General features: G+C 42.6%; 1 protein-coding gene across 1 annotated transcript in view; it reads left to right on the top strand.

Moving 5' to 3' along the window:
- LOC311233267 (F-BAR and double SH3 domains protein 2-like) overlaps positions 1-27847 on the top strand; it is a 124031-nt gene that overhangs the window by 48787 nt on the left and 47397 nt on the right. The window contains exons 5-10 of the mRNA XM_084320206.1: positions 8543-8687; positions 9838-9971; positions 10535-10589; positions 10687-10815; positions 10923-11045; positions 18267-18362. Of these exons, the coding sequence (XP_084176332.1) occupies positions 8543-8687; positions 9838-9971; positions 10535-10589; positions 10687-10815; positions 10923-11045; positions 18267-18362 (682 nt within the window). The remainder of the gene's footprint in view (positions 1-8542; positions 8688-9837; positions 9972-10534; positions 10590-10686; positions 10816-10922; positions 11046-18266; positions 18363-27847) is intronic.

The following is a 27847-nucleotide window of genomic DNA, read 5'->3' as shown; positions in this document are numbered from 1 at the left end:
AAAGAAATTCATAATGATTGACATACTCACAAAGTTACACCTAAAGGTATTGTGTATACTGATGTTATGTTTTAGCACATATATTTGTTTTTTGGGGGATATTTGTTTAAATGTATAATCTGTGGTTACAAGCTCCCATGTTAATTATCTTGTCCTCAGCAAGGGGTCACACTATTAACCAGCCCAAAAAAGCTTGAAAGACCTCCACTTGTGAAAACATACATATCAAATCAAAGATAAGGGTTATACATGTATAAAACAATGCATGTCGTGAAACTCAAATAATATTTTCCATAGAAATCTACCTATCAAAGTTGTGTCCTCAGTTTATGTCAACTCTGTCAGACATAAACCTAATTAAATCAGACAATAGCATTGCCAGCCCTATCCCTGAGGACCCCTTTTCCTTCCCCTGAATGTGGTGAATGCAACACTACCACACATGGTCTGGTAAGTTTTTACACTTTTTGATATTTTAGACAATGTCAATATTCCGATGGTCACAGCTGGAACATGTCAACACCGTCTCCCCGTTATTATACTTTTAAAAAACAATAGTGGATTGAATTCAAGTGTTTCAGTGAGATTATTAAGATAGCTAGCAACTGCCAAAAAACTAGCTAGCTGCAGTGCACAATACAGGCTTGGAGGGAAAATGTGTGCCCTTTTTTCAACTCCGTCAGATGTCAACTCCATCAGATTTAGTGTCTGACGGAGTTGACGTGTAAGCTGACAGAGTTGACAAATCCATCAATAACCTCATAATATGCTATTATTATACAATCTTTGAACATGGTAAAGGATTTAAATGTTATTTCAGAGTTTTATCTGCACAGAAGTGTGCATATAATAGCATGCATTACAATACACTTCTGACGTTTAGAGCATGGGCAGGCTGTGGTCTGCTTATTGAATAATTGTCTTACTTTCCCAGCACATGTGTTAATAAATAAATATAAATATATCACTTGTCTACGTTGATTGATTGATTGATGTAAAATATGGTGCAGTGTGTAGTTTTCACTACCAAATATCTACACTCTTGCCTCTTATAGAGCGGGGAAGGAGTTCCATGTTGCCCTTTCATATCCCAGAAGGGATACAAGACAGAAGAAAACAGTTATTCTTGTTTTTATACTGTTTACTTAGATCAGAGCAAAGGTGCACGGTGTAAACTGTGGATATTTCATCTTAATATCTTTATTATAATTCTTAATATAGGACTGGTCCATGCATGTCTAGATTGCTGATCATACTTTCTCTGACTTTCCATCCATAGTGTAATACATTATGGTATGGAGTGATCAATAGGATAATTTTTTGCTAGTCAGTTGTCACAATCTTATCAGTTGTAATATACCCTATAGGAATATTGGAATGACTGTCTTCTTGAATTTGCTCCCACTGCTTCCACTGAACATGGATTTTGCCTGCACAAGCCAGTGTGAAGATGTTTGCAACATCTAGTTGTAGAAACTATGCACTGCAGCTTTAAGATTTAACGTCAATCAATCATGTTTAGTAACTAGACACCTGATTTTATAGTCTTATTCTAATACATTTTCATGACTTTTGTATTATAGGCAAGCATGGCTAGACAAAAATTGTCAGTTGAGGAGCGAAGGAGAAGAAATAGAGTACCAATGAAAGAGAAAAGAAAAATTACACATTGACGAAGAGAGCAAACATGTCATGCAAGAGCAGGAAAGACAAAGGTGGAAAAAGAGGGTTCAAGACAAAAAAGTAATAGAAATAGACAAGATGGGAGACAGGGCACAGAGGTATCGGAGAAAATATTGGAGAGAGGTCCAGAAAAGGTGCAGACAGAAAAGGTCCCATGAAGGTGCGGTCCTGGAAGCAGACACCCCCCCCCCCCCGATCAGGATATTCTAGATAACAATGCCAGACAGCGCAGAGAGTCTCTCAGACAGGAACAGAAACAAAGTAAAACGCGAAAAAGGCATTCAAGAGAAATACAAACTTTGAAAGAGAAGATTACAAATGTAACAAAGCAACAAAACAACCTGAGAAAAACAATAATGTGCTGAAAAAAGGCTACAAATACATCACCACTGGACTCTCCAGGCACGGAAACAAAGAATATGCTATCAGGAAGCAAAGTAAGGAATCAGAAAATCCAAAAGGCCCTGCTATTCCACCACATCCTCAGAAGAGAGCTGAAGACAAACAAAGATTCATGTTGGCATCCATGTATGTCGAAGGCCCGGACTTGGCGCACTGGCCATCGGGAGCTCTGTCTGTCACACACACACAAAGGGAGCGGCATGTGATTGGTGGAGGCGGGACCAGGCCATACAACTGTTTGACAGTAGAGATGGCGAATCGAATGGCAGATGGCACTTCTGCAAAATGACAGGGAGAGACGGAGCGAAAGACAAAAAAATTCAAGCATAACCTGCGCTTGAAGATGGACAGTGGAAAAAGAGGAAGGGTCGAGCAGAGAGGGAAAGAGAGAAAAATACATACTGCTTACTGCTTGTATTTCACAGAACAGTCAGATGGAAATGACTGGAAATGAAATGTTTCAACAGTGAAAAAAAAGAGGAAGCATGGAGCAAAGAGGAAAAAAAGAAAAAGAAAAAAAAGGCCCTTGCAGGAGATGCCGCTAAATGTGGCAACATTGACCAAATGTTTTCTTGCACCACGGGACCACCAGGTTAGTCAGTGATAAAAATAAACATGCTAGCTAGCTAACATAGCTAACGTTACCATGCATCATCAATGTCCCCTGTCACTTTTTTTTCCATAAATCTTTTATTCAACTTCAGTCCTGATCATAACCATTTTTATTTTTCATTTTTCTTGTAATGATTAAATACTCTCACTTTTCTGATAAGAGTTGTTGTTAAGTCTGACATTACAAAAACTAAGTAAAGATCCATCAAAATCAGTGTTGTTGCTAACCATTGACACATGATGATTATAACAATTATTAGCCTGTAATAATCCCCCCCAGAAAAATCCACTTTGCATTTGATATATTGAAAATATTTACATTTTTGTGTTTTTTTAACAATAATTTGTGATGCCATCACAAACAATGGCATTTAAAGGGTAAATATTTTAAAAGTCCTGCACCAGCATGCAGGGAATTAAGTCTTTGTAACAAAAATCTTCCTGGTGGGGGACCCCCAGACCCCCTGCTTAAAAAGTGGCCTGACTTGGGCTATATTTCGCTCTATATTTCCTGGCCGGAATAATTCCCCCAGTCCGGCCCTGCGAAGGGGATGAAAAATGGTAAAATCTGCCATTTTGAAATCCAAAGTTATGTAGGTTAGAGTTATCATATCTGAAAAATTATCCTATATTTGAATTCCCCACAAGAAACACATATTTTAGACACCCCTCATGTTAAGATTTCTTTAAAATCATGTTTGCACAAAAGTATGGCCCGCCCTAATATGATGACCACTGGTGGATAGCCAAGATCATCGATGTGGATACTGATCAACAAGATGTGAAAGTGGAATTTCTGCATCCCCATGGTCCAACAGAAAAGGTTCTGTTTCTGCCCAGTTCAAGACATCATAGTGAAACTAATCGGAAATGCAGAAGGAAACGAAGAGGAGAAGTGCAGGGTGAGAAAGTGGAGATCAGGAAGTTGTGTAGAGGAGGTAGATGAAAACAGTGCATTTTGTAATAGTTGGAAACAGTGTATGTAAAGTTTGTTGTTATTACAATTGAGTTAACAAAATGTTCAGTATAAGACAAGGATTTATTAGTTCTTATCATTGTCACTTCCATCTGTTTAAAAAATGCATGTGTTAATTTATCAGAGATGCATATACAATTTTGTCAACTCCGTCAGTTTCTCGTCAACACCGTCAGATCTTTGTCAACACCGTCAGATGTTTGTTTTTGTTAATTTTGGGGAAAATACAAATTCCTCCTTCAGTTTATGTTGTTTAAGTAATAAAGGAGCATCAGATCTTCATCCTCTTGTCTTATTTACTTAATGATCTTTTTTTTTATCATATCAAAATTAAAAACAAAGTTTGAAAATGCTAATATTTCTAAATCTGGGTTTTCAGAATAGTGTGAAATTACACCTGAGGTTTATATATTATATTTGATTGCATACCAGAGTAACTAAACACTATTACAACATACTTCAGAACTTTAGATTCTTGTTGGACTGGAATAATTAGAATTATATACTTTTTTGTGTCTGACGGAGTTAACCCAAATCAAGTTTCAAAGGGAAACATGTGAATTTGTTGAAAATGTTTTTCTATGTATAGCACGCACCTTTACATGGTTAAATAGCTCAGACCTTTCTCTACATGAATATATAACTCTAATTAATATAGTGTGCATTCTCAAAATATAATATTTAAAAGGTGTTTTGTCCCGATTCTCAAGAATCAGTGATTTAAACAAATCGTCATAACTTAGAAATTAGATTGCATAGGTCTATGAATCGAGATTGTGACTTTTTTTTTGATTAATTGTCCAGCCCTAGTGAGGACCATAGCTATCACGGTGATAAATCTAATGGCTGAATGATGGACAGAGTCTAGGGGCTCACGGCGGGAAGCCGCTGCACGTCTATAAATTATATCTCTGTAGTCCAACACAGACAAGAAGAAACAGTGGAAGGGTAGTCTGGAGTAGAGCCTGACACGGGATTGGGTTTTCACTCCTGTACTGTCCCACAAGATCACTCCCATGAGAGCCATATGAAATCCATTTTATTATTTTCCAAATTCCATTATATTTTTTCCCAAATGCAGTTTTTTTCCATTTTAATATCTCAGAATTCTGTATTTTGCCTTTTACGCCCATTTTACCATCAGAAATAGTGTCTAATAAGTGGGAATTAATAAATGTCCACAATTTAATAAGATATAACAGTCCATTTAATGTTTTTAAGTGCTGCAACTCAGAAATACAGTTCAATTTTACACAATATTTTTCAAATAATATTGTGACAAAATAAAAATATACACATTTCAAGTGTAAACAAGATACAGCTAGCTACTTTTATCACAATGTCAGTAGCCTAGCTATATCTATTCTATTGTGATGGAATATAGTAATGCATAATTTATGCACCTTTAGTTTATTTCATTTATAAAGGACAGTGTGTAGGCCTACTGACAATCATTTGCAAATAGATGGGTGCACCAGATTTAGCAAGAAGCTATAATTTCTATCTATAGTCTTATGTACTGTAACGTTACATAGCTATTTAAATCACAATAGTGTCAGTGATTAGCCTCGCCCTCTAGCTGTATCCATTGTGATCACCAGAGATCATCGTTAGAGAGTTGGTGCGTTTTGGGAAGCACGGTCCTTGTTCCTGACATGGCTTTTGAAGTGATCTTCGCACATGTTTTTGTGGGTCCAGTCCCCACGCTATGTTGACAGAATTTGCAAAACACCTTATCGACTGAAGCATAAAAGTTGTTGTGAAGGGCCAGATTAAACTGAATATATATATGTATCGTTTGATATACTTTGTATATTATTTATATATATACACGGAATATCCCTTTACCTGCGTACAGACCAGAGTAATATTCGCTCTCCTATTGGACAGCGCCCCAGGCGCCAACGACCAAGCCCCCAACGGCAAGTTCAAAGGCAACTCCGGGCATGTCAGAACATGCCCAGAGTCTGCGTAGTAATACGAGACAAGAACTGAGGTTGGGACTAGATATTCACTTAAGTATAAATACGGCGCAGGTGTAAACAGCAGTAGTTCATTCAGTACCTTACCTAAACCTTACCCCACCTTCACCACGAGTCAACGTGCAGTGAAGTGAGCAACCTTGCATCTAAATAGAGCATTGAGAACCGCGTGCGAATAGAATGTAAAAGTGTCAGAGTTTAGTGAAGTAACGTCAAGTTCGACCTAGTTTAATGTGAAGTATAGTGCACAGGAGAATCGGCGTCGGCGATTGCAGAACCATTCCTGGTTGGATTATATTGCTTTGGGACCGTGACTACCGGAGAAGAGCACCGTTGATTTCCACTATCATTTGGGATTTAACCTCGTGAGGATTACCACTCGGGCCTGCCTCGTGGAAGGGGCTGGCTAACTGTCGTCAATGCTGTCGAGCATCTTGGATTACAACTATTGCTTTGTCTGCTGATCAAGGGAGTACAAGCACCGACTCCTGTACCTGGAGCCTCTTTATTCCTCGTTGACTCAGACGGAGTACCCGAACATTCCTCTACCCTCCCGGCTTTACACCCCGGAGGGAACCCATTGTCTCCAGTTGGTACCGGTGTTGCCCTATATAATTGCTACTATACAACAGGTGGCGTCAGCTTAGACCCATCGTAGGATTCCTACTATTCTTAGTGACTTATGCTCTTGACTGACTTTACGTATATTCTTCGCCATACAAGCGCGACCCTAATTCTCAATCTGTAACCTAACGTTGCCTAATAATAATAAATTACCCTCCAATAGAATTTCTGTCAATGCCGTGTTCTTGTGAGTGTTCACCATCAATATTTGATGTACTGTTTGGCCAGTAATTAAAGTACATAACTAGCAGTGGTTTAATATATCACAATCTTTAATACAGTCAGGGTTTTGTAACCCCTCAGTTACAAAAGTCATTAGTAGGGATGTCCGATATTATCGGCCTTCCGATATTATCGGCCGATATCGGCACTAAAATGTGATATCGGAAAATATCGGTATCGGTTTTCCAATTTTTTTTTTTTTTTTTTTTTTTTTTTTACATTTCTATAACCTTTATTTACCCAGGCAAGCAAGTACGAACAAATTCAGATTTTATTTATTGTCAAAAGTATGCATAATGTTGTGTTAATTCCACAACAAGAGATATGTAATGTTAATTACCTGAAATTATTCCATTTTTGGGGGTGGGGAACCCCTGCATATATCGTTATCGGTTGATATCGGTATTCGAAATTAAGAGTTGGACAATATCGGTATATCGGTATCGGTAAAAAAGCCAATATCGAGCATCCCTAGTCATTAGGATACTGCTCTGCTCTGAATTTAGGGCTTAGTGCGGAATTTCTTCCGACGTTAACGTTAACGACGCACCGGAGCAGCCAGACGCTTGGATATTTCTCTGTGTTGTGTATAACACGCTGTAGCGTCCCCGATCATGTTCGCGTAACACGTTGCACCAAACGTTCCATATTCTCCCGAACACGGAATTTAAGTCCAGATTAGGGCAAATTCTGCAATATTCCACGTTTTACAGTTTATTCCATTTTTATTGGTCAATTCCGTCCGCGATTCCGTCAACGCGGATTTCATATGGCTCCCATCCCACAAGATCACTCCTGTCCCACAAGATCACTCTTATAATAATAAATAATTCATTTATTTTATAGAGCGCTTCTCAGTAACCCGAAGTCGCTGACGGTGGGCAGAAAGAAAAAACAAAGAAACATAGAACCACAGGGGAAAACGGGGAACAATATGAATACACAGGAACATAGAGCCACAGTAACAGACAACAAAAAATACGGTAGGGGAGGGGAGGCAGAGAGTAGGAGAGGGGAAAAGGTGGCCGACAGGTTGGAGGAGGGTGGTTATGGCTAGGGAGAACAGGTAGGTTTTGAGATGGGATTTGAATGTGGAGAGTGAGGGAGAGTCTCTGATGGTCTGAGGGAGGGTGTTCCAGAATCTGGGTGCAGCACGTGTGAAGGCCCGATCACCAAAACCTTAGAGTTTGGATGATGGGACAGTGAGGGAAGCTGTGGAAGAGGAACGGGTGGGGCGGTAAGGGAGAAGGAGGTCAGTCAGGTAGGGGGGGGGGGCCAGGCTATGGAGGGCTTTGAAGGTGAGGAGTAGTAGTTTGAAGTTTATGCGTTCCTTAATCGGGAGCCAGTGGAGAGAGTGTAGGACAGGAGTGATGTGGTCACGGAACCGGGTGTTTGTGAGGAGGCGGGCAGCTGAATTTTGGACCATCTGAAGTTTATGGAGGGAGCGGGAGGTGATGCCAGTGAGGAGGGAGTTGCAGTAATCATAAAAGTAAAAACAAGATCGATCTTGTCCCGTCCCACAAGATCACTCCTGTCCCACAAGATCACTCCTGTCCCACAAGATCACTCCTCACTCCTGTCCCACAAGATCACTCCTGTCCCACAAGATCACTCCCGTCCCACAAGATCACTCCCGTCCCACAAGATCACTCCTGTCCCACAAGATCACTCCTGTCCCACAAGATCACTCCTGTCCCACAAGATCACTCCTCACTACTGTCCCACAAGATCACTCCCGTCCCACAAGATCACTCCTCACTCCTGTCCCACACGATCACTCCTGTCCCACAAGATTACTCCCCTCCCACACGATCACTCCTCACTCCCATCCCACAAGATCACTCCCATCCCACAAGATCACTCTGTCCCACAAGATCACTCCCATCCCACAAGATCACTGTCCCACAAGATCACTCCTGTCCCACAAGATCACTCCCGTCCCACAAGATCACTCCCATCCCACACGATCACTCGTCCCACAAGGGGAGAGAAGCTATGGTTGTTGGTCAGTGGGTCAGGTGTGTGTTCTGTGTTGCTACAGGAACATCTACTGCGTGTGGAGGGCCTTCCTGGAGGGCACAGTCCAGGTGACCCAGTCCAGGATCGGCGCCTGCGACAACTACAAGGTCCAGGTGGCCGATCCAGCCAAGACGGCCCGACTCCAGAAGGACCAGCAGCTGAGAAAGGTATGGAGGTCGACCCCGAACTATGGTCGACTCTCGCTCTACTTCTCCCCCTTCGCTTCACAATGGCTGCCATTTTACACATTTATACAGCTGGACCGAAACAATTCCAAACATTGTTTTTCCTCGTCATCTAAGGGCAATAGGGGCGACATGTTTTGAAAATGAAACATCGTTTTGTCTGGCGGTCGGCCCGTTTCCTTATCATGAGGTCTGAGGCTGCCTTCGCCCCTAAAACGCAGGGCTGTGCCCACAGGGGCTGCTCTCTGGTTACCCGTGGCCACGTTGCACTGCCTCCAGCCAACAATGCTGCCCTTGTTCCCCGCACCTTAGCAGGGTGGCATCATATACGTCTCCCATCCAACATCTGACGATGGAGTTACCTGCAGCAGATGTTCCCAATATATAGTTAAGAACGGACGGTCGCGAAAGTATTTTATGATTCGGTGTCGATTTCGGTCTATTAACGGCGCTGCTGATAGACGGCGAGTGGAGCGTGGATTAGATATAATCTCCGGCGGGATCACTCGGAAAGCTCTGCTGCACGTTAGAAATGTGAAAAACGAATGTGAATGGACACCATATAGCTGTAGCAAGCTGCTCCTTAATCAACGGGGAGGAATTCACCAGACAAGCCAAAAACACACTGCACCAGTAGACTTTGATATCAAATGTATTCAACATGTGATAAAGATATACAGAGCAAACCTCGAGAGACGCATCAAACACAAGTATTTTGGCAAAGGTCCATCAATGATCAGCTGCTTTATGTAATAGACGTCTGTCTCCTAACGGCAGCCTGGTTATAAACACAGGATATTAGGTTTATTTTTATTTTAGGAAAGTGTTTATTCTTTATTGTACAATTGCTTTTTTCTTCTCTTCCCTTTTGACTCTGTGAAGCACTTATTTACTTACGCCCAGACCAGACATGATGCTCTTTAGCAGCAAGGGGGGGGGGGGGGGGGGGGGCTTTCTGTAATTGTTATCAATGTCAGTAAAGCGCTTTGAGTGCCTCGAACATCCCCAAGTAGTACAAATAAATAAAAGATTAACTCAAAGTATCAATGGACAAAAAGGCAATGTGATGCTTCCTGTCTGGTCTGGAGTCAAACTCTTCTCCCGTCTGTGTCTCCTCTCCGGCCTCCTCCAGTGTATCGAGCAGCTGACCGTGGTGCAGGTGGAGCTGCAGGAGTCCGTGAAGGACCTCACCAAGAGCAGGAAGAAGTACCAGGAGACGGAGACCATGGCCCAGGCCGTCCGGGAGAAGGCTGAGTTGGACGCAAAGTATGCACTGCTGCCCCCCCCCCCCACTCTCGAGCCCCGTCCCTATTTTCCTTGATCCTCCAATCGCGTCCGTCGCTTCCCTCGGACTAAAACGTTCTTCGTTTGTCCGGAGGGAAGCGAAAGTTGCGATTGGAGGATCGGGGGACAGGGGTCGGGGGTTTGAGATGGTTCAGTAGAAGAACTGAGGGAGTTGTCCTATGAAACCAGTGGTTCTCTCTCCAGTGTTCCTTCCACACCTACAGTAGACAAAGCCATCGCTAACAACCAGTATCTTTTCCGATGAGAGGGGGGTCCCTGGGACAAAATCGTCTCAAATTACATTGACCTATTGACCCATCTCAAACCCTTTTTTCTTCATCCTCCAATCACAACTGTTGCTTCCCTCAGACAAACTGTCCGACGTAAGCGACAGTTGTCTGACAGAAGCAACCGTTGTGATGGGAGGATCAAGAAAAGTTTGGCGGCGTTTGAGATGGGTCCATTTGTCTATTTGGTGATATGAAAAGGAGAACCAACTGATCAACATGCTCTTCACACACATGCTCTTGTTTTCCCTTCTATAGGTCCAAGTTGAGCCTTTTCCAGTCCAGATCCAGCCTGCAGAGAGCCAGTGTAAAGGTACAGGGTCCCGTGTATATCTCATTAAACCCGTCTTAAATGATTTTACGTCTTTAGAGTCCAGTCGGCAATACTGAACGAAATGTGAACCTTTCAGCTGAAAGCCAAGAGGAGCGAATGTAACTCCAAAGCCACCCACGCCAGGAACGACTACCTGCTCATGCTAGCCGCCTCCAACGCCCACCAGCAGCGCTACTACGACACGGACCTCCTGGACTGCATCAAGGTGAGGAGGACGTACGCTCTTAACAATGACATGGACGGACAGACTTGACTCCCTAATTTCACTTGTAAACCAGATGGACAAAAGGATGGTCTCTGTCTCGTCTCCAGGTCTTGGACGGTAGTATCTACGAGCAGGTGAAGGACTACTTGGTGTCTCTGTGTGGGACCGAGCTGGAGGCCTGTCAGGTGGTCCATGACACGTTCAACCAACTCCTGGACAGCTCCAAAGGGGTAAGACTTCAGACCTACTGCTTTGACCGCCGGTTATGTATGTTGTGTTGCTGTGTTTCCTGTGTGTTATTATTTACTTGTATTCAACCAGGCAGGTTACTTAACACTTTAAGTGCCACGCCGGGTTTTCCTTTTTACCCCCTTGATGCCACCATCCACTTCAATGTTAACGTTAATATCGCCTAATCTATGTTTTAAATTATGGCTATGTGTCTAATCTGCCCGTCGCTTATCAAAGACTATTTTCCAGTCAGTGCTGTCAAGGCAGATTGGTTTTTTATCGCTTCATTTCCGTTTCAGAGCATTTAGAAAAGCACCCGTTTTGAGATAAAAAACAGTTCATTCTGGACCATTCTATGAAAATCGTCTTTTACTGGAATATTCCACAACGTTGATATTCGTCGGCCTATTTATGAATCGTTTTCAAATAAACGCTAGATGATCAATATTATACGTGCACGCAAGCACATTCGGGCCGCGCACGGATAATCGCCACATTGATTTCCTCTTGGACTTTTACAGTGAAACCGAAAGAGCCCATTTCACAAAACGGCTTATAACTTCATAAAAATTAGTCTGATTATCCTAACACTGATAACATAGATTCCTTACCTGACATCAGATGGTATCCAACTGGTATATTCCAATTCCTGATCACCATTCGAAAAAATCGATAAGTATATAGATCCACCGTGTGTACAGTGCAGTACATGATTCCGCGCGTCTCAGAGGCTCCAGAATGAACTGTGGTAACCCCGGCTGGATCAGTGGACTGGAAAATGTGGAGTACCGGATTTTTTCCCCCATCCATTTTCATTGAGTCCATTTCAAAATCCCTTATGTCATCTGGGAGACGATAGGGGGCGCTTTTTTCCACATATGATCGCCGGCGGTGCTCGGGTATACTCGGGTAGGCTCGCGTGATGCAATATGATTTCAGATCGCTAAAAAAAAAAAAAATCAGAGAAATCTCGTGAGTGGCTTTCAACCACATATTAATAAACCCGAGATATCTCGTGTGTGGCAGTTAAAGTGTTAAAAGGTCCGTCCCCAGTATGGTGATAAACCAGCTGTGTCTCCTGGTTGTGCTTAACACTCTGGTCGACTCGGGCGGCTACGTGGCGTAGTGGGCAAGGCGCTCGCCACAAATGACGGAGATGCTGGGCTTGCCTGTTCGAGCCCAGCGCTCCACATTGCTTTCAGTTTAGCTGGTCGTTCATACTAATACACATTGGCCGTATTAGGGGGTGGGAAACTGATGGGTGGGGATCGGGCGTTGTGGACAGCGACTCCTACAGGTCGGTTGGTGCGCCTGCGCAGTAGAATCAGGAAGTGTCGGGGGCAGCGTGAGCCTCCCACGCGTTACTCCTCGCCACTGAGAGATCGAGCTGCGCAGGTGAAAAGATGCGACTGCTGTTACCTCAAGTACCGGAGGGGACTTGTGCTATGTACAGTGTTGGGACTAACGCGTTACAAAGTAACGCGTTACAGAAACGAAGTTACTTTTTGCCGCAACTAGTACTCTAACGCATTACTTTTGAAATTCAGTAACGCTACTTACGTTACTGAATGGTTTGTTAGTTCGTTACTGCGTTCTTTTTATGTAGATTCATAGCGAGCGTCCTTATTTCGCCTGCGTTTGTTTTGTTTACTGTAGACTGAAAGGCGCTATATAAAACGAAGTATTATTATTATTATTATTATTATTTCTTTCCGTAGCCTCATTCTGGTTTTCGCACTTCTGATTGGCCACTGACGTTCTGAAAGAAATAGACGCTCTCTACAGTAAACAACAAGAGGACGCTCGCTATGAATCTACATAATAAGAACGCAGTAATAATAACGAACTAACAAACCATTTAGCAACTACTTGGAGAGATAATTAATATACAACATGGAAACGAGATAAAGAACATGTTTGAAGGGCTGCTGGAGTCAACTGGACTAACGTTACATCTCGACCACCGCAGACTGGTGACGGTGAGTGCAATGTGTTCACTGAAACTCAAGATCAACGGATTTTGACTGTACGAAATCTGCCAGGGAATCTCATAATACTAATCAAACAATATAAATATAGTCCTTTCATGCACAATTGATATCCTAACTATTCTAACGTTGCAATGCTTTGATTGATATCTTAAACAACGCTGCAAGATGGTTATGAATGAATTAATGAATGGATGAATGAATGAATGAATGAAAACTTTATTTAACAGATTGCAGAATGGGTACAATACAGTACGGCTCAATACATACAATTGTTAAGGGGATGCAGACCTGAGAAAGACGTTTGTCTTGTTTCCATCAGGGTCCCCCATTTTCAATTCATATAGACATTTATGACATACATACATACATGACATTTATGGCATAGGGACATATAGGTATTTAGTACTGATACATTTGTGACATAAGCGGTATTCAAATATACAGTACTGTTACCCCTAGATCCTGACAGAGTATATACATATGATGGGGAGGGGACTGTACATTAGGAGGGGGTGGGTGGGTGGGAGAGAAATATACATACAGCGGGGAGGGAATATATAATGAAACGCTCTAGACCACATTGCTTAGCAGAGTTCGGTGATGTGAATGGAAACTGTCAAGTTGATCAACCGATTTTGAGTATATGGGGCATGGGACTTGAGCAATTTTTTTTTTTATTTTTTTTTAAATAACTAAATAGTTACTTTTCACAGTAACTCATTACTTTTGGGTGTAAGTAACTAGTACAGTAACGAAGTTACTTTGAAATGAAGTAACTAGTAAAGTAACTGAGTTACTATTTTTCAGTAACTAGCACAACACTGGCTATGTATGACTTAAGGCCTCTGCATGCTACAGAAACTTCAGAGCAACTGCAACACAACATCGGCGCGATTTCAGCGCGGTTGTTTTAGAGGGTCTTGTAGACTGTGTTGCTTGGACGTTGCGTACATGTCCCTCAAATCTAACCTTAACAACCGTTGCGTTGATATTGCGTAGCAGTGATTGGTTGGTTAGCGAATGGGGGCGGGGCTGTCATAGAATAATATTAGTCCTGCAGAGGTTTTCAAAATAAAAGAGCGACGTCTAAAATCACCGGAAATACGTTTATTTTGTACATTATCACGAACCTAAACTAACTTTAGTTAAACTAACTTTGCGCGTCGATGTTGCAGAAGCATAAAGGCAGAGTGTCTAAAACACTGTTGCTTTGTCGATGTTGTGTTGCAGTTGCTTTGAAGTTTCTGTAGCATGCAGAGGCCTTTAGTCCACATTGCAGCCGGCTTGTGGGAGGCAAGAAACAGCGTTTGTGACAGGGGAGGGTTGAATTGGATGATACGAAATTGGGATGGGAGAAAATATAGAAAATGGGAGAAAAAGTGGATAAAAAAAAAAACACTCTGGTCGCCTCTTGTCAAAGAAATCAATGTGCTGCGTCAGACCAGAAGTTCATGAGCGTAAAGGAAGTTCACGCACTGAGAGAGAGAAACATGTTTTCTAGGGTAGGTTTCCTCTTTATGATTATATGGCTTACCACCATAACGTCCACATACTTTTTTTTAAAGGAAGGTAAACAAAGCAAAGATTTAAATAAAAAGAAAAGTAAGCTATGCGCAGAATTCTTTTAAATCTTATTTATTTGTTCTTTTATTAAAAAGGGTAAGCACCTTGAGACCGAGATCTCTTTTACAGGAGCCTGTTTACAATATAAAACACATTAGATAAACAAGTACAGTTCAGACACAGATTCAGTCGAACATCAACAAACATGGATATCAAAGGAAACGAGTACAAACATCTAAAATATCAGAATTAAAATCTTTAAAACAGAATGAAATGTTCTAACTTCAAGGTTTTCTGTATTTCATTCCATTTGTACAGAACGTAGTATTTCAAACTAGTTTTGCCAAGCTCAGTTTTTACATGTGGTATCAGTTTTATATGTGCTGTATTTAAAAGCAATCAAAGAGTAGCGATAATAGGGACGTTTCATAAGCAGAACCTTATAGATAAACAAAATACATTGCATATTCCTTCTCTTAGTTAAAGAAGAAGGCCATCCCACTTGTTCATATGAAATATATAAAACGTGATATGATACACGGCATCAAGGGGTTTTAAGGTGGATGGAGAGGCATGCAACTACAGAATGTCACCATGATCAAATACAGACTTGATTGTACAATGGTCTTCCTACTGACAGAAAGATTTGCTTCTATATAAGAATCCAAATTGTGATTATTGTATAGAAACAAAATAGTCAAGGTTAATATGGCTTCTGATTAGTAGTCCCGGTCCGGGGTAAGGTAGAATATGTGTTCTGATTAGTAGTCAGGGGTAATGTAAAATGTGTTCTGATTAGTAATGTAAAAGTATGTGTTCTGATTACCGTAGTCATAGGTAATGTAGAATGTGTTCTGGTTAGTAAACGCAGGGCTGTGTTCCTTTTTAAGAACATAATTCTTATTCTCTTACGGATGGTCTGACTACAGGGAATTCCCCTCTTTAAGAAGAACTGAGAGAGGATGAAAACAGTTCAGACAAACAAACAGGCAGCAAAAAGACCAAATGTGTAACAACAGCAACAACAACAACAACAACAACGCACAACCGAGGATAGTAAAACCACAAGACACAGGACTGTAGCTAAGCACAAAATAAAGACAAAACACCAGTTATGGTAAGAATGAGAAGCAGCTGTGTGCCTGTGACAATAATCCATTATGGGGCCCTGGAAAGCTGTTACAAGGATACATTGGGTACAGTGACCTGGAATGCAGAGCAACCAAGAGAAGTATCTGCTTTCACAAATGTTGTTCGGTACATGGTTGGCTAGTAATAATAATAAATGTATTTATGTAGCACTTTTGTGCTTTGCGGAACAGAAACAAAAACCAGTAAAAATAAGAGCTAAAGGGGAAGAGAGAAATGTGTTAACAGAAACATGGGAGAATCTCATTGAAAGTACGTTTTGAGAAGAGACTTAAAGGATGTTGCTGATTTTGAGTTCCACAGCTGAAGGGCCCAGACGGCAAAAGCTCGTCACCTTTTAGTGACGTTTTAGGAATGACCAGGAGACCCCTACCTGAAGATCTCAGTCTACGTTCAGGCTCATAGGGGACTAACCGCTCTGAAATGGGCTTATTGTAAATAAAGGAGAAGGTTGATAAGAGGAACTAGCGATTGTCCTTGTGAACGCGGGACACTTCTGCTCTGCATTGAACCCTAACACCCTGTATCGGCTTCTCGTCAGTCGGAACAGCTTGAGTTACTCCGCTACTCGGGTACCGAATTAGCTCCTGGGTTACCTTCACGTCAGGTACTGGTCTCAGTTAGTCTGGGCTGCAGGAGTCGTCTTGCCTCTCTGAAACTGGAGCGGCCACGCGGTCTAGAGACCCTAGAAAGCTCTGGACATGTTCTGCTTTCTGACAGGGCTCATATTACACAGTATCCTGACTTACCGGTATATGCTTCCCCTTTCGTCATAACTTCTCTGTGATGGATTTTGTGTGCGTGTATTTGTAGCTGCGACTAGCAGCTCTATAGCTCTCTCTGTTGGTTGGTTGTACAGTAGGGTCGCGCCGATGGCTGGTGACTTCGGGTATCGACGACCTTCAGAGCGATTGCCAATGCCTTTGCCTATGTCATGACGATTCTTTTGGCCGTTTGAGGCCGAACAACCGACTGGCATTTAAGCAGAGACCTGTGCTGTTAAATAGGCTTTGTGTTAAACATAAAAAATGTATATGAATTAATATTCAGGTGCCTTGGTGTCACTGTAGCCTATGTCTGTATCTCCGTTTCTCCCCTCTGCCTCTCTGAATGCTGAGCACAGGGAACTCTGGACCGGACTGGTTCATCCAAACTGATCAAATCATACGAGCACAAAACTCGCAACAGCAGATCTATCCACCATCATGAATAAAAGGATGTCTGTCCTCTTTATCGATCGTGACGATCTTTTCCCAGAAATGAGCGCGCCACCATGAAAATGACAACATTGCATTGATATTTAAATTGTTTAAAATCTCAACATAAAATAACAATAATAATAATCGGATAAAACACTAGAGCATTTATGATAAATAATCAATAAAAAGGCGACCAGTCTACCAATCCCCTAGTGGTGTGTGAATGAATTTGCGCGTGGATGATGCACGCTATTGCGGATTCACGCTCGTTTGTTCATGTGTGTGTATTTGCTTGCACTGTGTATTAGGGATGTCCCGATCACATTTTTTTGCTCCTGATCCGATCCCGATCATGTGATTTTGAGTATCTACCGATACCGATCTTTCCCGATCCGATCAAAAAAAAATATATATATTTTTTTTATATATTTTTTTTTATCCCAATTTCTCACATTACATTCACCCTGAATGTTGCCGTTATCCAGGTGAAAAGTTAACTTCATTCAAGCAAGGCATTGCAATCCTTGACATAAATCATTTGATGTATAATTAAATCAAAGGAAATGCGTTTGGGTCTGAGAGTGTGGCTGGTCTGCCGTTCTGCAGCTGGATACTATTGGTTTGTTTTGGCAAAATTCTTCTGCTCTGTGTGACAATAAATAAATGAATGATTATATGCAATTTAAAACCAAAACTAAGGCCTCAGTATGAGTTTAAGACGTGAACATGGTCATGTTTGTTGAATAAAAAAAAAATATTTTTTTTTTTGTCGATCCCGATCTTCGGAAAATCACGTGATCGGCCCCGATCACTTGATCGGATCGGGACATCCCTACTGTGTATGCATGTACATATTCTGTGTGTGTGTTTGTGTGCGTCTCCCAACCTCCGTTCCGTCTTCCTGTGACCCCTGAGGTCGACCCCTGGCCGTGCCCTAATGACCTGCTGTCATCCTCTACTACTGCTTCACCGCTCCTCAGACTGTGACCTCTGCAGCGCCACGCGCGTAATGCCATCTTCAAAGCACCCAACAATCTTGTTTATTTCATTGATGATACTGGGGAAACATTTACTGACTGATTCTGACTTTATATTGCATCTTAATTTACCGTCAATGTTTTGGCTTTTTGTCTGTTACTTGATCTCTCTCTCTCTCTCTCTCTCTCTCTCTCTCTCTCTCTCTCTCTCTCTCTCCATCTTCCTCTTTCTCGCTCGCTCTCACTCTGTGTGTGTCTGTTTATATATTTGTAAGTACTGTTTGTCCTCAAAGGCTGACAAAACTTTGACATTTCTCAACCCCCCCCCTCTCTCTCTGTAGGTGATGCAAGAGTTTCACCAACAGCTGTTTGTGCAGAAGAACCCACTTTTCCAGAAAGCCTCAGTCTTCCTGTTCCAGCCCAGCGACAGTGACACGGTGAGTCTCTCTCTGGGTCTAATGTCACTCAGCAGCTTTTATCCAACGCGCTTTACAACTTGTGCCTCACGTTCCCCCATTCACTCACTCATTCACACACCGACGGCGGGGGCAACCATGCAAGGTGCCAACCTGCTCATCGGGAGCAGTTTTAGGGGTTAAGTGTCTTGCTCAAGGACGCTGTTGGGAAGAACGCCAATCGAACAGATTACCAGACGACCACTCTACCTCCTGAGCCACTGTCCCCCCCCCCCCCCCCCCCCCCTGGTCTCTCTCTCTCTCTGAGCCTAACATCACTCAGCACCACATCTCTGCTACCTTGGTCTCTCTCTGAGCCTAACATCACTCAGCACCACATCTCTGCTACCTTGGTCTCTCTCTCTGAGCCTAACATCACTCAGCACCACATCTCTGCTACCTTGGTTTCTCTCTCTGAGCCTAACATCACTCGGCACCACATCTCTGCTACCTTGGTTTCTCTCTCTGAGCCTAACATCACTCGGCACCACATCTCTGCTACCTTGGTTTCTCTCTCTGAGCCTAACATCACTCAGCACCACATCTCTGCTACATTGGTCTCTCTCTCTGAGCCTAACATCACTCGGCACCACATCTCTGCTACCTTGGTTTCTCTCTCTGAGCCTAACATCACTCAGCACCACATCTCTGCTACATTGGTCTCTTTCTCTGAGCCTAACATCACTCAGCACCACATCTCTGCTACCTTGCTCTCTCTCTCTGAGCCTAACATCACTCAGCACCAGGTCTCTTCACTAGAGGAACTTTTCAAACGAGGATCCACGTCCCCGAAATCGTAGAGCCGGGTATCCGCTGTCATTAACTGGATTAAAAGCGGTTAGCCATGTTTTCTTATTCTTTTTCCAAAAGTGGTCTGTCGTGCACACAATCTGCCCATTTCACGTTCTAATTCTCTCTCTCTCTCTCTCTCTCTCTCTCTCTCTCTCTCTCTCTCTCTCTCTCTCTCTCTCTCTCTCTCTCTCTCTCTCTCAGCACGACAATACACATCTATCTACCGGTAATCTAACGTTACCAGACGACATCCTACAACAGAGGCTACACATAGAGATCATCCATCAATTAACTCTGCTGCTCATCATCACACAGCAATACAACTTGCTGATGCATAATGTCAGCTAACTATGAAGATACAGTTAGCATGTTAACTGTAATTAGTAGCAACACTTTAGTAAACTTGACTGAACCGCATGTCCACCACAGCACAGTACAGACCGTCTTTGTTTGCAAAACCCGGGGTTGCGTAGCAGCCGACGGGCAGCGATGGGAATTGTGAAAATTATGATGCAGACCCTCTCGCTTCTAAAACAACAGCCATGTGCAGCGTGCAAATGTTGTTGCATCTTCTGACGTGACAATGGAGCCAAGTAAACACTCTGTGTGCCCACAACGATGCGACTTGTAATTGACCAAACCCATTTCACCACACAGCTCAAACGCCCCCACTAGCTGTGGGGCTCACAGTGACGTGCTCGTCGTCAATCATCCTTATTGATCATCAACATGACTCGGATTGGCAATAAAAAAAAAAGCGTGCATACCATTGTGTTAATTTGTCCAAAACAGCCATGGAGCCATCGGCCTCTTTCATAACTTTATTCCCAGGGTCTTTCTTGGGCAGTATTGTCTGTCCTTTGATGATCCATGACCAGCCAGTCCTTTGATCATCACCAACCTGTTGATTCATCTGACTTGGCCGGCAAATGTCTGACTTGTTTGAAAAGCTCAACAAATATGACTGATCTTTTTTTTTTTTTTTACCGTATTGCCCAATTCACGTGTGCTCAATAAATGTTCCCCCATTGACAGTTAAATACAGAGGCACATGCTGCTAGAACCCAACTCAACTCAAGTCCTGCACACTGAGACATGCGCTGCGCATTCCCAGTGTAGTGACGGGTCTTGATGTGTTTTCGGGAGAGCTAGTATCGACGGAAACCTTTTCTGACAGAAACGATTTACGCCACTCTAAATCGAAGACGTATAAGTCTAAACGTAGAGAACATTTTATTTAGCGTCTTTACACATTCACCCTATAAAATGTATACAAAATCATATTTAAAAATAAATGCTAATTAACCATTTAACCGCTAAGAATATCCGGTTAATTTCAAACGGCATCCTTCTCCTAACATATTGGCCTGCTGTGTTTTCTTTTATACAGAACTGTCCACTCAAAAACCTTTTGGTTGTAGAACTTTAGCCGTTTATTATTATTATTATTATTATTATTATTATTATTATTATTATTATTATTATTATTATTATTATTATTATTATTATTATTATTATTATTATTTGACTGTTTCTGGGTCTGACATTGGACTATAGAGTGTGTGAGGGGTGTGTCAGCAGGTGATTGGATGGTGACCACTATGTATGTTTATAGTGTGATGTTCCCTTTAGTCCAGCCATGCCCGTCTGACAGCTCTTCCCGCCCTTGCCCTTGACCCCCCCCCCCCCCCCCCCCCCCCCCTCTCTCCTGCCCATCTGCCCCTGTGCTCCGCTGGACACACTGGACAATTTGTTCAAACTCCGAGCCTCTTGTTGTTTTCATTGGAAGTCAAACAAGCTGCAGTCTGTTCCTAAAGAAAACATCAGTGATGGAGTGAACCCTCCACCCCACCCTGCCAACGCTCCCCCCTCCCTCCCTCCTCAAAAACCCCACTCTCCTCCCCTCCCCACCCAACCCCACCCCACCCCACTTGCACTGGCCGACAGAGGGATCCGGAAAAGAGCGGTGTTGAAAGGGGGGGGGGGGGGGGAGGGAGGGGCAGGAGGCAGAGCCCTGTGGATGTCGCCCCGTCTGTGAAAAGGGGGCTTTGTGAGCGAGAGAGCCTGGTCAGAGTGCGCTCGCTCACAACCCCCACCCCACCCACCTTCTCCACACACACTCGCACTAACGCACACATCGCGCACTAACGCACACAGGAACTCAATGTTGCCCTGCTCTTCTCAGTGACTCTTTCTCTCCTCGCTCTCCCTCTTACATAACTCGGCTCCACCTGTGGCCTTTTTCTCTTCTCCTCATCATGGAACGTGGAGGCCTGGTCATACTTTTCAGCAGAATATACTCAATGTTTTGACTTTGCGTCGACTATTTGTCTTTGACGTTGTAAATAGGCACACGGTAAGATTGTGAGGTCAGATTGGCGGAAGCACAACCGGAGGTCATTGCTTATAATAAATCATCTTAGAAAGTCTTGGGATTAGCGTGTCTCAGATGTTAATGCCTCTACTCCAGGAGGATAAGAACCACAGGCTCAGCCGAGTCTTACTTGTTGGGAGAAAGTTACGTTTCAAGAGTACCGAGTCCCAGTTGGGCGGGTCAAGTCACAAGTCAGAAACGAGTCAATCGATGTGAAATCTGATCAAATATTTAGAAGAAACGGTGAGCGTTTTTTACCGAGACCCCAAATTGAGTCGTGAGGCTGTTTTTTGTTTCGGGGCTCTCCTCATTCCTTCATTCCTTCATTAAAGCTTTTGTTTATACTCTAGAATCATTGGACCTCATTCACCAACATTGTCTTAAGATTTCTCTCTCTTACGTAAGAGAAAGCCGACGACAATTACCCCCGGATTCACCAACGCGTGGAGAGGTTGTCTTAACTTGCCAAATTATCACAGCTGCGAACACGGAGTGCACGTTCCTGTTTACTTAATTTGCATACAGACACGCTCCTCCAGCTCATTATAATGCGAGGGCCGTGTGCAAAACAAGGGTCTGCATTGCATGAGCTGATCCCTGTATTCAACAGGTAGCACTGAAGGCAGCGCTTGGCGACGGATCAGAATTTCATCAGATTGAAATGTATTGTCATCATACAGCACAGTAGCACATAGGCGTATAACGATGCATCGATTAATCGAAATTCATCGATTCTAATGTGACGATTCAACTGCATCGATTTTAAAATGTTAGAAATCGATTATAATCTAAATACATTTTTTTTCTTTTTTCTTCATGTTTTTTTTTTGTGTATTGTTTTTATTGACCTATAGTCCATTCATGCTGAGTGAATCAGTTCCCCCAGCCACATTTGTGTATTCAAAAATGTTTGGGGAGTTAACTGATAGAAAATGTATCGCAAATTAATCAAATCGAATCATGGTCAAATGAAGAGATTTCATGATGCATTGAATCGTTGCCTGATTAATCGTAATCGAAGTTAATCATTGAGGTCGCATCGTTACACCCCTAGTAGCTAGAGTTGTTCCGATACCGATACCAGTATCGGAAATGCCGCCGATACTGCCTAAAATGCTGGTATCGGTATCGGCGAGTACCCTCTAATGTTGCGCTCCGGTACCATATGACGTAATTTATCAACAACACTGTGGACGTTGGGCTCTGTAGATATACCCTACTCGCTGAGTGAGCATTATAAAACAAACGTGTGCTTAATCGACCGTGAATTAAAGTGTCAATTGCCATTTGTCATTTTAACAGCAGAGCAGATACGTTCTTAAAATGCCATCGTCCCGACAGAGCGCTGTTGACAGGGAGCTCTGATGAGTTCGCTTGGTGGCTGGTGTTATTAGCATTGAACAGCTAACTGAAAGCTAGCTTTGACGTTACCTTGGCTAAAGTTGGGGCTATTCATAATCCAACAATAATGGCTGCAGACCTGCAAGCAAAGTACAGCAAGTTGGCAAAGGAGTATTCCAAGTTAAATCACAATGTCACCAGTAACGTTACAGTCTTCTATGGTCTTTCCATATACCGGTAGCTCCTGCTAGCTAACCTAGCTCGCGGTAACGTCGTCATTGCACAATTGCACGTCGCATACACAATTAATGACATGTTGCGGACAGCCATATCGGCGACAATGTTTAGCTTTTAGTGCCAAATGATAAGAGTCTGAGGCGGAGTCTCAAAAGAGAATGTTGAATATTTATTGTGCAAAAATCACAACAGTTCCTCTGCTACTTCAACGGAGCCTTGTAGACTGAGTAGGGTATATCTGCAGAGCCACTGGGTAGCGAGTGCAAAGCGAGTGGATCATTGGAGTAGGGTATATCTGCAGTGCTGCAGCCCCATACTCATTGATTAATGATACTAATACAAATCTATACAATCACCTGTTGAATAAATACCATTACTTTCTAGTTATTACTAAAAAACAGTATATATAAAACAGTATCTGTAAAAAAAAATATATATATATATATAATTTATATACGTTTTTTTTTTTTTTTTTTTTTTTTTTTTTTTTATATATGTATGCACTGGTATCGGATAAGTATCGGTATCGGCCGATACCCAAAGCTTAGGTATCGGAATCGGATCGGAAAGGAAAAAATGGTATCGGAACATCTCTACTAGTAGCACACTATAGCTATATAGTGAGTGTACAAGGGATGTCCCGATCCGATCACGTGATCGGGATCGGGGCCGATCACGTGATTTTCCGAAGATCGGGATCGGCAAAAAAATTTATAAAAAATCTGCATTTTATTTAAATAGTTTTTTATTGGTTTTTTAAAGGTTCAACAACATTATATACATACGTACAAACATACATACAATACATGACTACATATAACCGCACAATACCTAAAATAAATGAAAAATAAAGTAGACAAAAATAAAAAAAATTATAAAAATAATAATCAAAGAAAATTGCATTGTTCCTATAGAGGTTGTCACTTGCCATATAGAAATTGCCTATCCTATGCCTTAGCATCCTCAGCCGGGAATTTTAGATTGAAATAATCCAGAAATGGCTGCCAAACTTGGAAGAATTTCTGGGTAGAGCCCCTGGTGGAGTATTTAAGTCTCAAGTTTTAGGTGTGCCATCACATCTTCGACCCAGCGTCGATGTGATGGAGGAATGGCTGACTTCCAATTAAGCAAAATAAGGCGTCTAGCCAACAAAGAGGAGAAGGCCACAGCATCTGTTTGAGCGACAGATTTCGCCAGGGAGCACTCTAAAAACTGCAACCAAGTGGTTGGGGCTGATCTCCCTGTCACACATGAATGAAAATGTTTCAAAAACAGAAAGCCAGAATCGGGATAGTGATGGGCATGACCAGAACATATGGCAGAGAGTGGCTGGAGCCTGATGGCACCTGGGGCAGGTCGGATCCACATCCGGGTAGATCTCGGCAAGTCTGCTCTTAGAGAGGTGTAGTCTATGAAATACCTTGAATTGTAGTAATCCATGTCTGATGCAGACATACATTTTTACATTTACATTTAGTCATTTAGCTGACGCTTTTATCCAAAGCGACTTACAAGTTCTGTACGACAAGACAGCAAGAAGGGTACAACTCTATCAGCTGAGTAACAATGTTCATCAAGTGTTGCGTGTTACAGTGTAGGTTAGTTTATTAGGACAAGTGCATGACAGTAAGGTTAGTCAGGGTTAGATTTTTTTTTTATATATATATAAATCATTTCAGATAATGGTTGAAGAAGTGAGTCTTTAGTCGACGGCGAAAGATTGGACGGGATTCGGCTGTCCTAACTGGGATGGGTAGTTCATTCCACCATTGTGGGGCAAGGACTGAGAATAGGCGGCTTCTCTTTGATGACCCTCCGGGAGCTTGGATAGGAGTAGGTCTGAGGCGGCCAGAAGATGCAGAGCGTAGGGGTCTTGAGGGTGTGTAGTTAGAGACCATTGACCGGAGGTAGGCGGGAGCGGTTCCCTTTGCCGCACGGTATGCTAGGTCGAGGGCCTTGAAGCGGATACGTGCAGCAATGGGGAGCCAGTGCAGGTCCCTAAGAAGTGGGGTGACATGGGCCGACTTCGGTAGGTTTGAGATCAGGCGGGCCGCTGCGTTTTAAATGAGTTGAAGAGGCTTGGTGGCAGTGGCCGGGAGGCCAGCTAGCAGTGCGTTGCAGTAGTCGAGGCGGGAGGTGATGATGAATGTATTCTTTTAATTGCCAATTGCCAAGAATCTTCAGGGATTTCAAGTCCCATATCCTTACCCCATGACTCCCTGATACGGTCCAGTGATGGGGATGCCATCTCTTGGATATAACTGTATAGTGAACTCACTATCCTCTTTTGTTTTGGGTCTCCCTCCAGCCACTTATCCAGCCACCTGTCTGGTTGAAGTACAGGAAAAGAAGCAAAATATTTCTTTACAAAACCCTGCACCTGTAAATATCTTTAAAAAAATGTGAGCGGGGGATGTCATACCCGCCTACCAACTGTTCAAAGGACATAAAAAGCCCTTCTTTAAACAGGTCCTTCACCTTCTTTAGCCCCTTTCCGGCCCATGTTTTGAATGCTGCATCCATGAGTGAGGGCGTAATTGGGAGATAGGGTGAGGCTTGTTTATATTTAAAGTGAGTCCTAAACTGTGCCCATATACGGAGTGAGCCAATCACCATGGGGTTATTTGTGAGGCGCTTTTTACTGAGTGGCAGTGGAGCACACACTAGTGAGGATAGCGATACCGGGTGGGCGGAGTGTTGTTCCATGTCAACCCACACCATTCCGCCTCCCCCATGTGATGCAGCCATCCAATATGTCAATTTATAGATGTGTGCCGCCAAATAGAATTGTAAAAAATTTGGGAGTGCTAATCCTCCATCCTCTTTCGGTCTTTCCAGGAATGCCCTTCTAATACGCGGGGTGGTCTTATTCCAGATAAAGGTTGTAATAAATGTGTCTAATTCTTTGAAAAAGGATTTGGGGATAAAGACGGGCACTGTTTGAAACAAAAATAGGAACCTGGGCATAATTGTCATCTTGATTGAGTTAATCCTAACGGCTAGTGATAGGGGAAGTGTTGACCAGCGAGTAAGATCTTGTTTAGCCTTATCCAGGGCTGGTTTAAGGTTTAGCTTAAATAAGTCCCTATACTTGCGTGTCACAGTCACTCCCAGGTATGTGAAAGACTCTGATATTATCTTCAGTGGGTATGCCCCGAACGACATCTTTCGAGCTAAATCATTAACCGGAAACAACAAGCTCTTAGAGACGTTAATTTTGTATCCTGAGAACTTGCCAAAGTTTGAGATAATATCCAGTGCCTTCGGGATGGAAACATGGGGATCGGACAGGTACAGGATCAGGTCATCTGCATAAAGTGATAGTATATGTGTTTGGCCGCCCCTAGAGATACCTGCGAGGCCCACATCACTCCTCAGAGCGACCGCCAGTGGTTCAATGGCGAGATCGAACAATAAGGGACTCAATCCGCAACCCTGTCTAGTGCCCCTCCCTATCTGAAAGTATTTGGAAATAGTCTTATTGGTTCGGACCGAGGCCTGTGGTGAAACATACAAGACCCTAATCCAAGCGCGGAAAATGGGCCAAAAACCCAAACCTCTCTAGAGTTGTGAAAAGATATTCATATTCAATGCGATCAAATGCTTTCTGAGCATCAAGAGATAACAGAACCTCTGCTGTGGGCGGGGCTTCAGGAGAGTATAAGATATTGAACAGCCTACGTATGTTACCAAAGAGCTGACGCTCCAGAATAAAGCCTGTTTGATCCGGGTGTACCACTGTATTTATTCAACAAACATGACCATGTTCACGTCTTAAACTCATACTGAGGCCTTAGTTTTGGTTTTAAATTGCATATCATCATTCATTTATTTATTGTCGCACAGAGCAGAAGAATTTTGCCAAAACAAACCAATAGTATCCAGCTGCAGAACGGCAGACCAGCCAAACTCTCAGACCCAAATTTAAAAAAGAATTTATTTTTATTTTTTAATCCCAATTTCTCACATTACATTCACCCTGAATGTTGACGTTATCCAGGTGAAAAGTTAACTTCCTTCAAGCGAGGCATTGCAATCCTTGACATAAATCATTTGATGTATAATTAAATCAAAGGAAATGCGTTTGGGCTGAGAGTGTGGCTGGTCTGCCGTTCTGCAGCTGGATACTATTGGTTTGTTTTGGCAAAATTCTTCTGCTCTGTGTGACAATAAATAAATGAATGATGATATGCAATTTAAAAGCAAAACTAAGGCCTCAGTATGAGTTTAAGACGTGAACATGGTCATGTTTGTTAAAAAAAATAAATAAAAAAAAAAAAAAATTCCGGATTGGGAAAGATCGGTATCGGTAGATACTCAAAATCACATGATCGGGATCGGATCGGGAGCAAAAAAACTTGATCGGGACATCCCTAGAGCGGACCATACTCCACAGAGGCATCGCACACCGGTGTCACACAAAAGGCTGCTTGGCATGTTGGTTGACATCAATCTGCATTAAATGTAGTATACTGGCATGAGAAATGTAGGAAATTGGTAAGAAATTAGTGACTGAAACCTCAAACGAAAACCTCACAGTATTTTCGGACACCCCGATGCCTCTTGAGGCATGACTGTAAATGTAAAACAAAGAATTGTATCATACAAATATTGTCATATTTATTATTATGATTATTTAATTCCAAGGATGTCTGTAGAGTTGACATGAACGCAATGACCATGATTCCTCCCAAATAAAGCCCTTAAGAACATGTCAGACTTA

The sequence above is a fragment of the Notolepis coatsorum genome, assembly GCF_963971535.1.
Source record: "Notolepis coatsorum genome assembly, chromosome: 8".
Taxonomy (NCBI): Eukaryota; Metazoa; Chordata; class Actinopteri; order Aulopiformes; family Paralepididae; genus Notolepis; species Notolepis coatsorum.
This window is presented reverse-complemented; position numbering and strand designations above follow the sequence as displayed.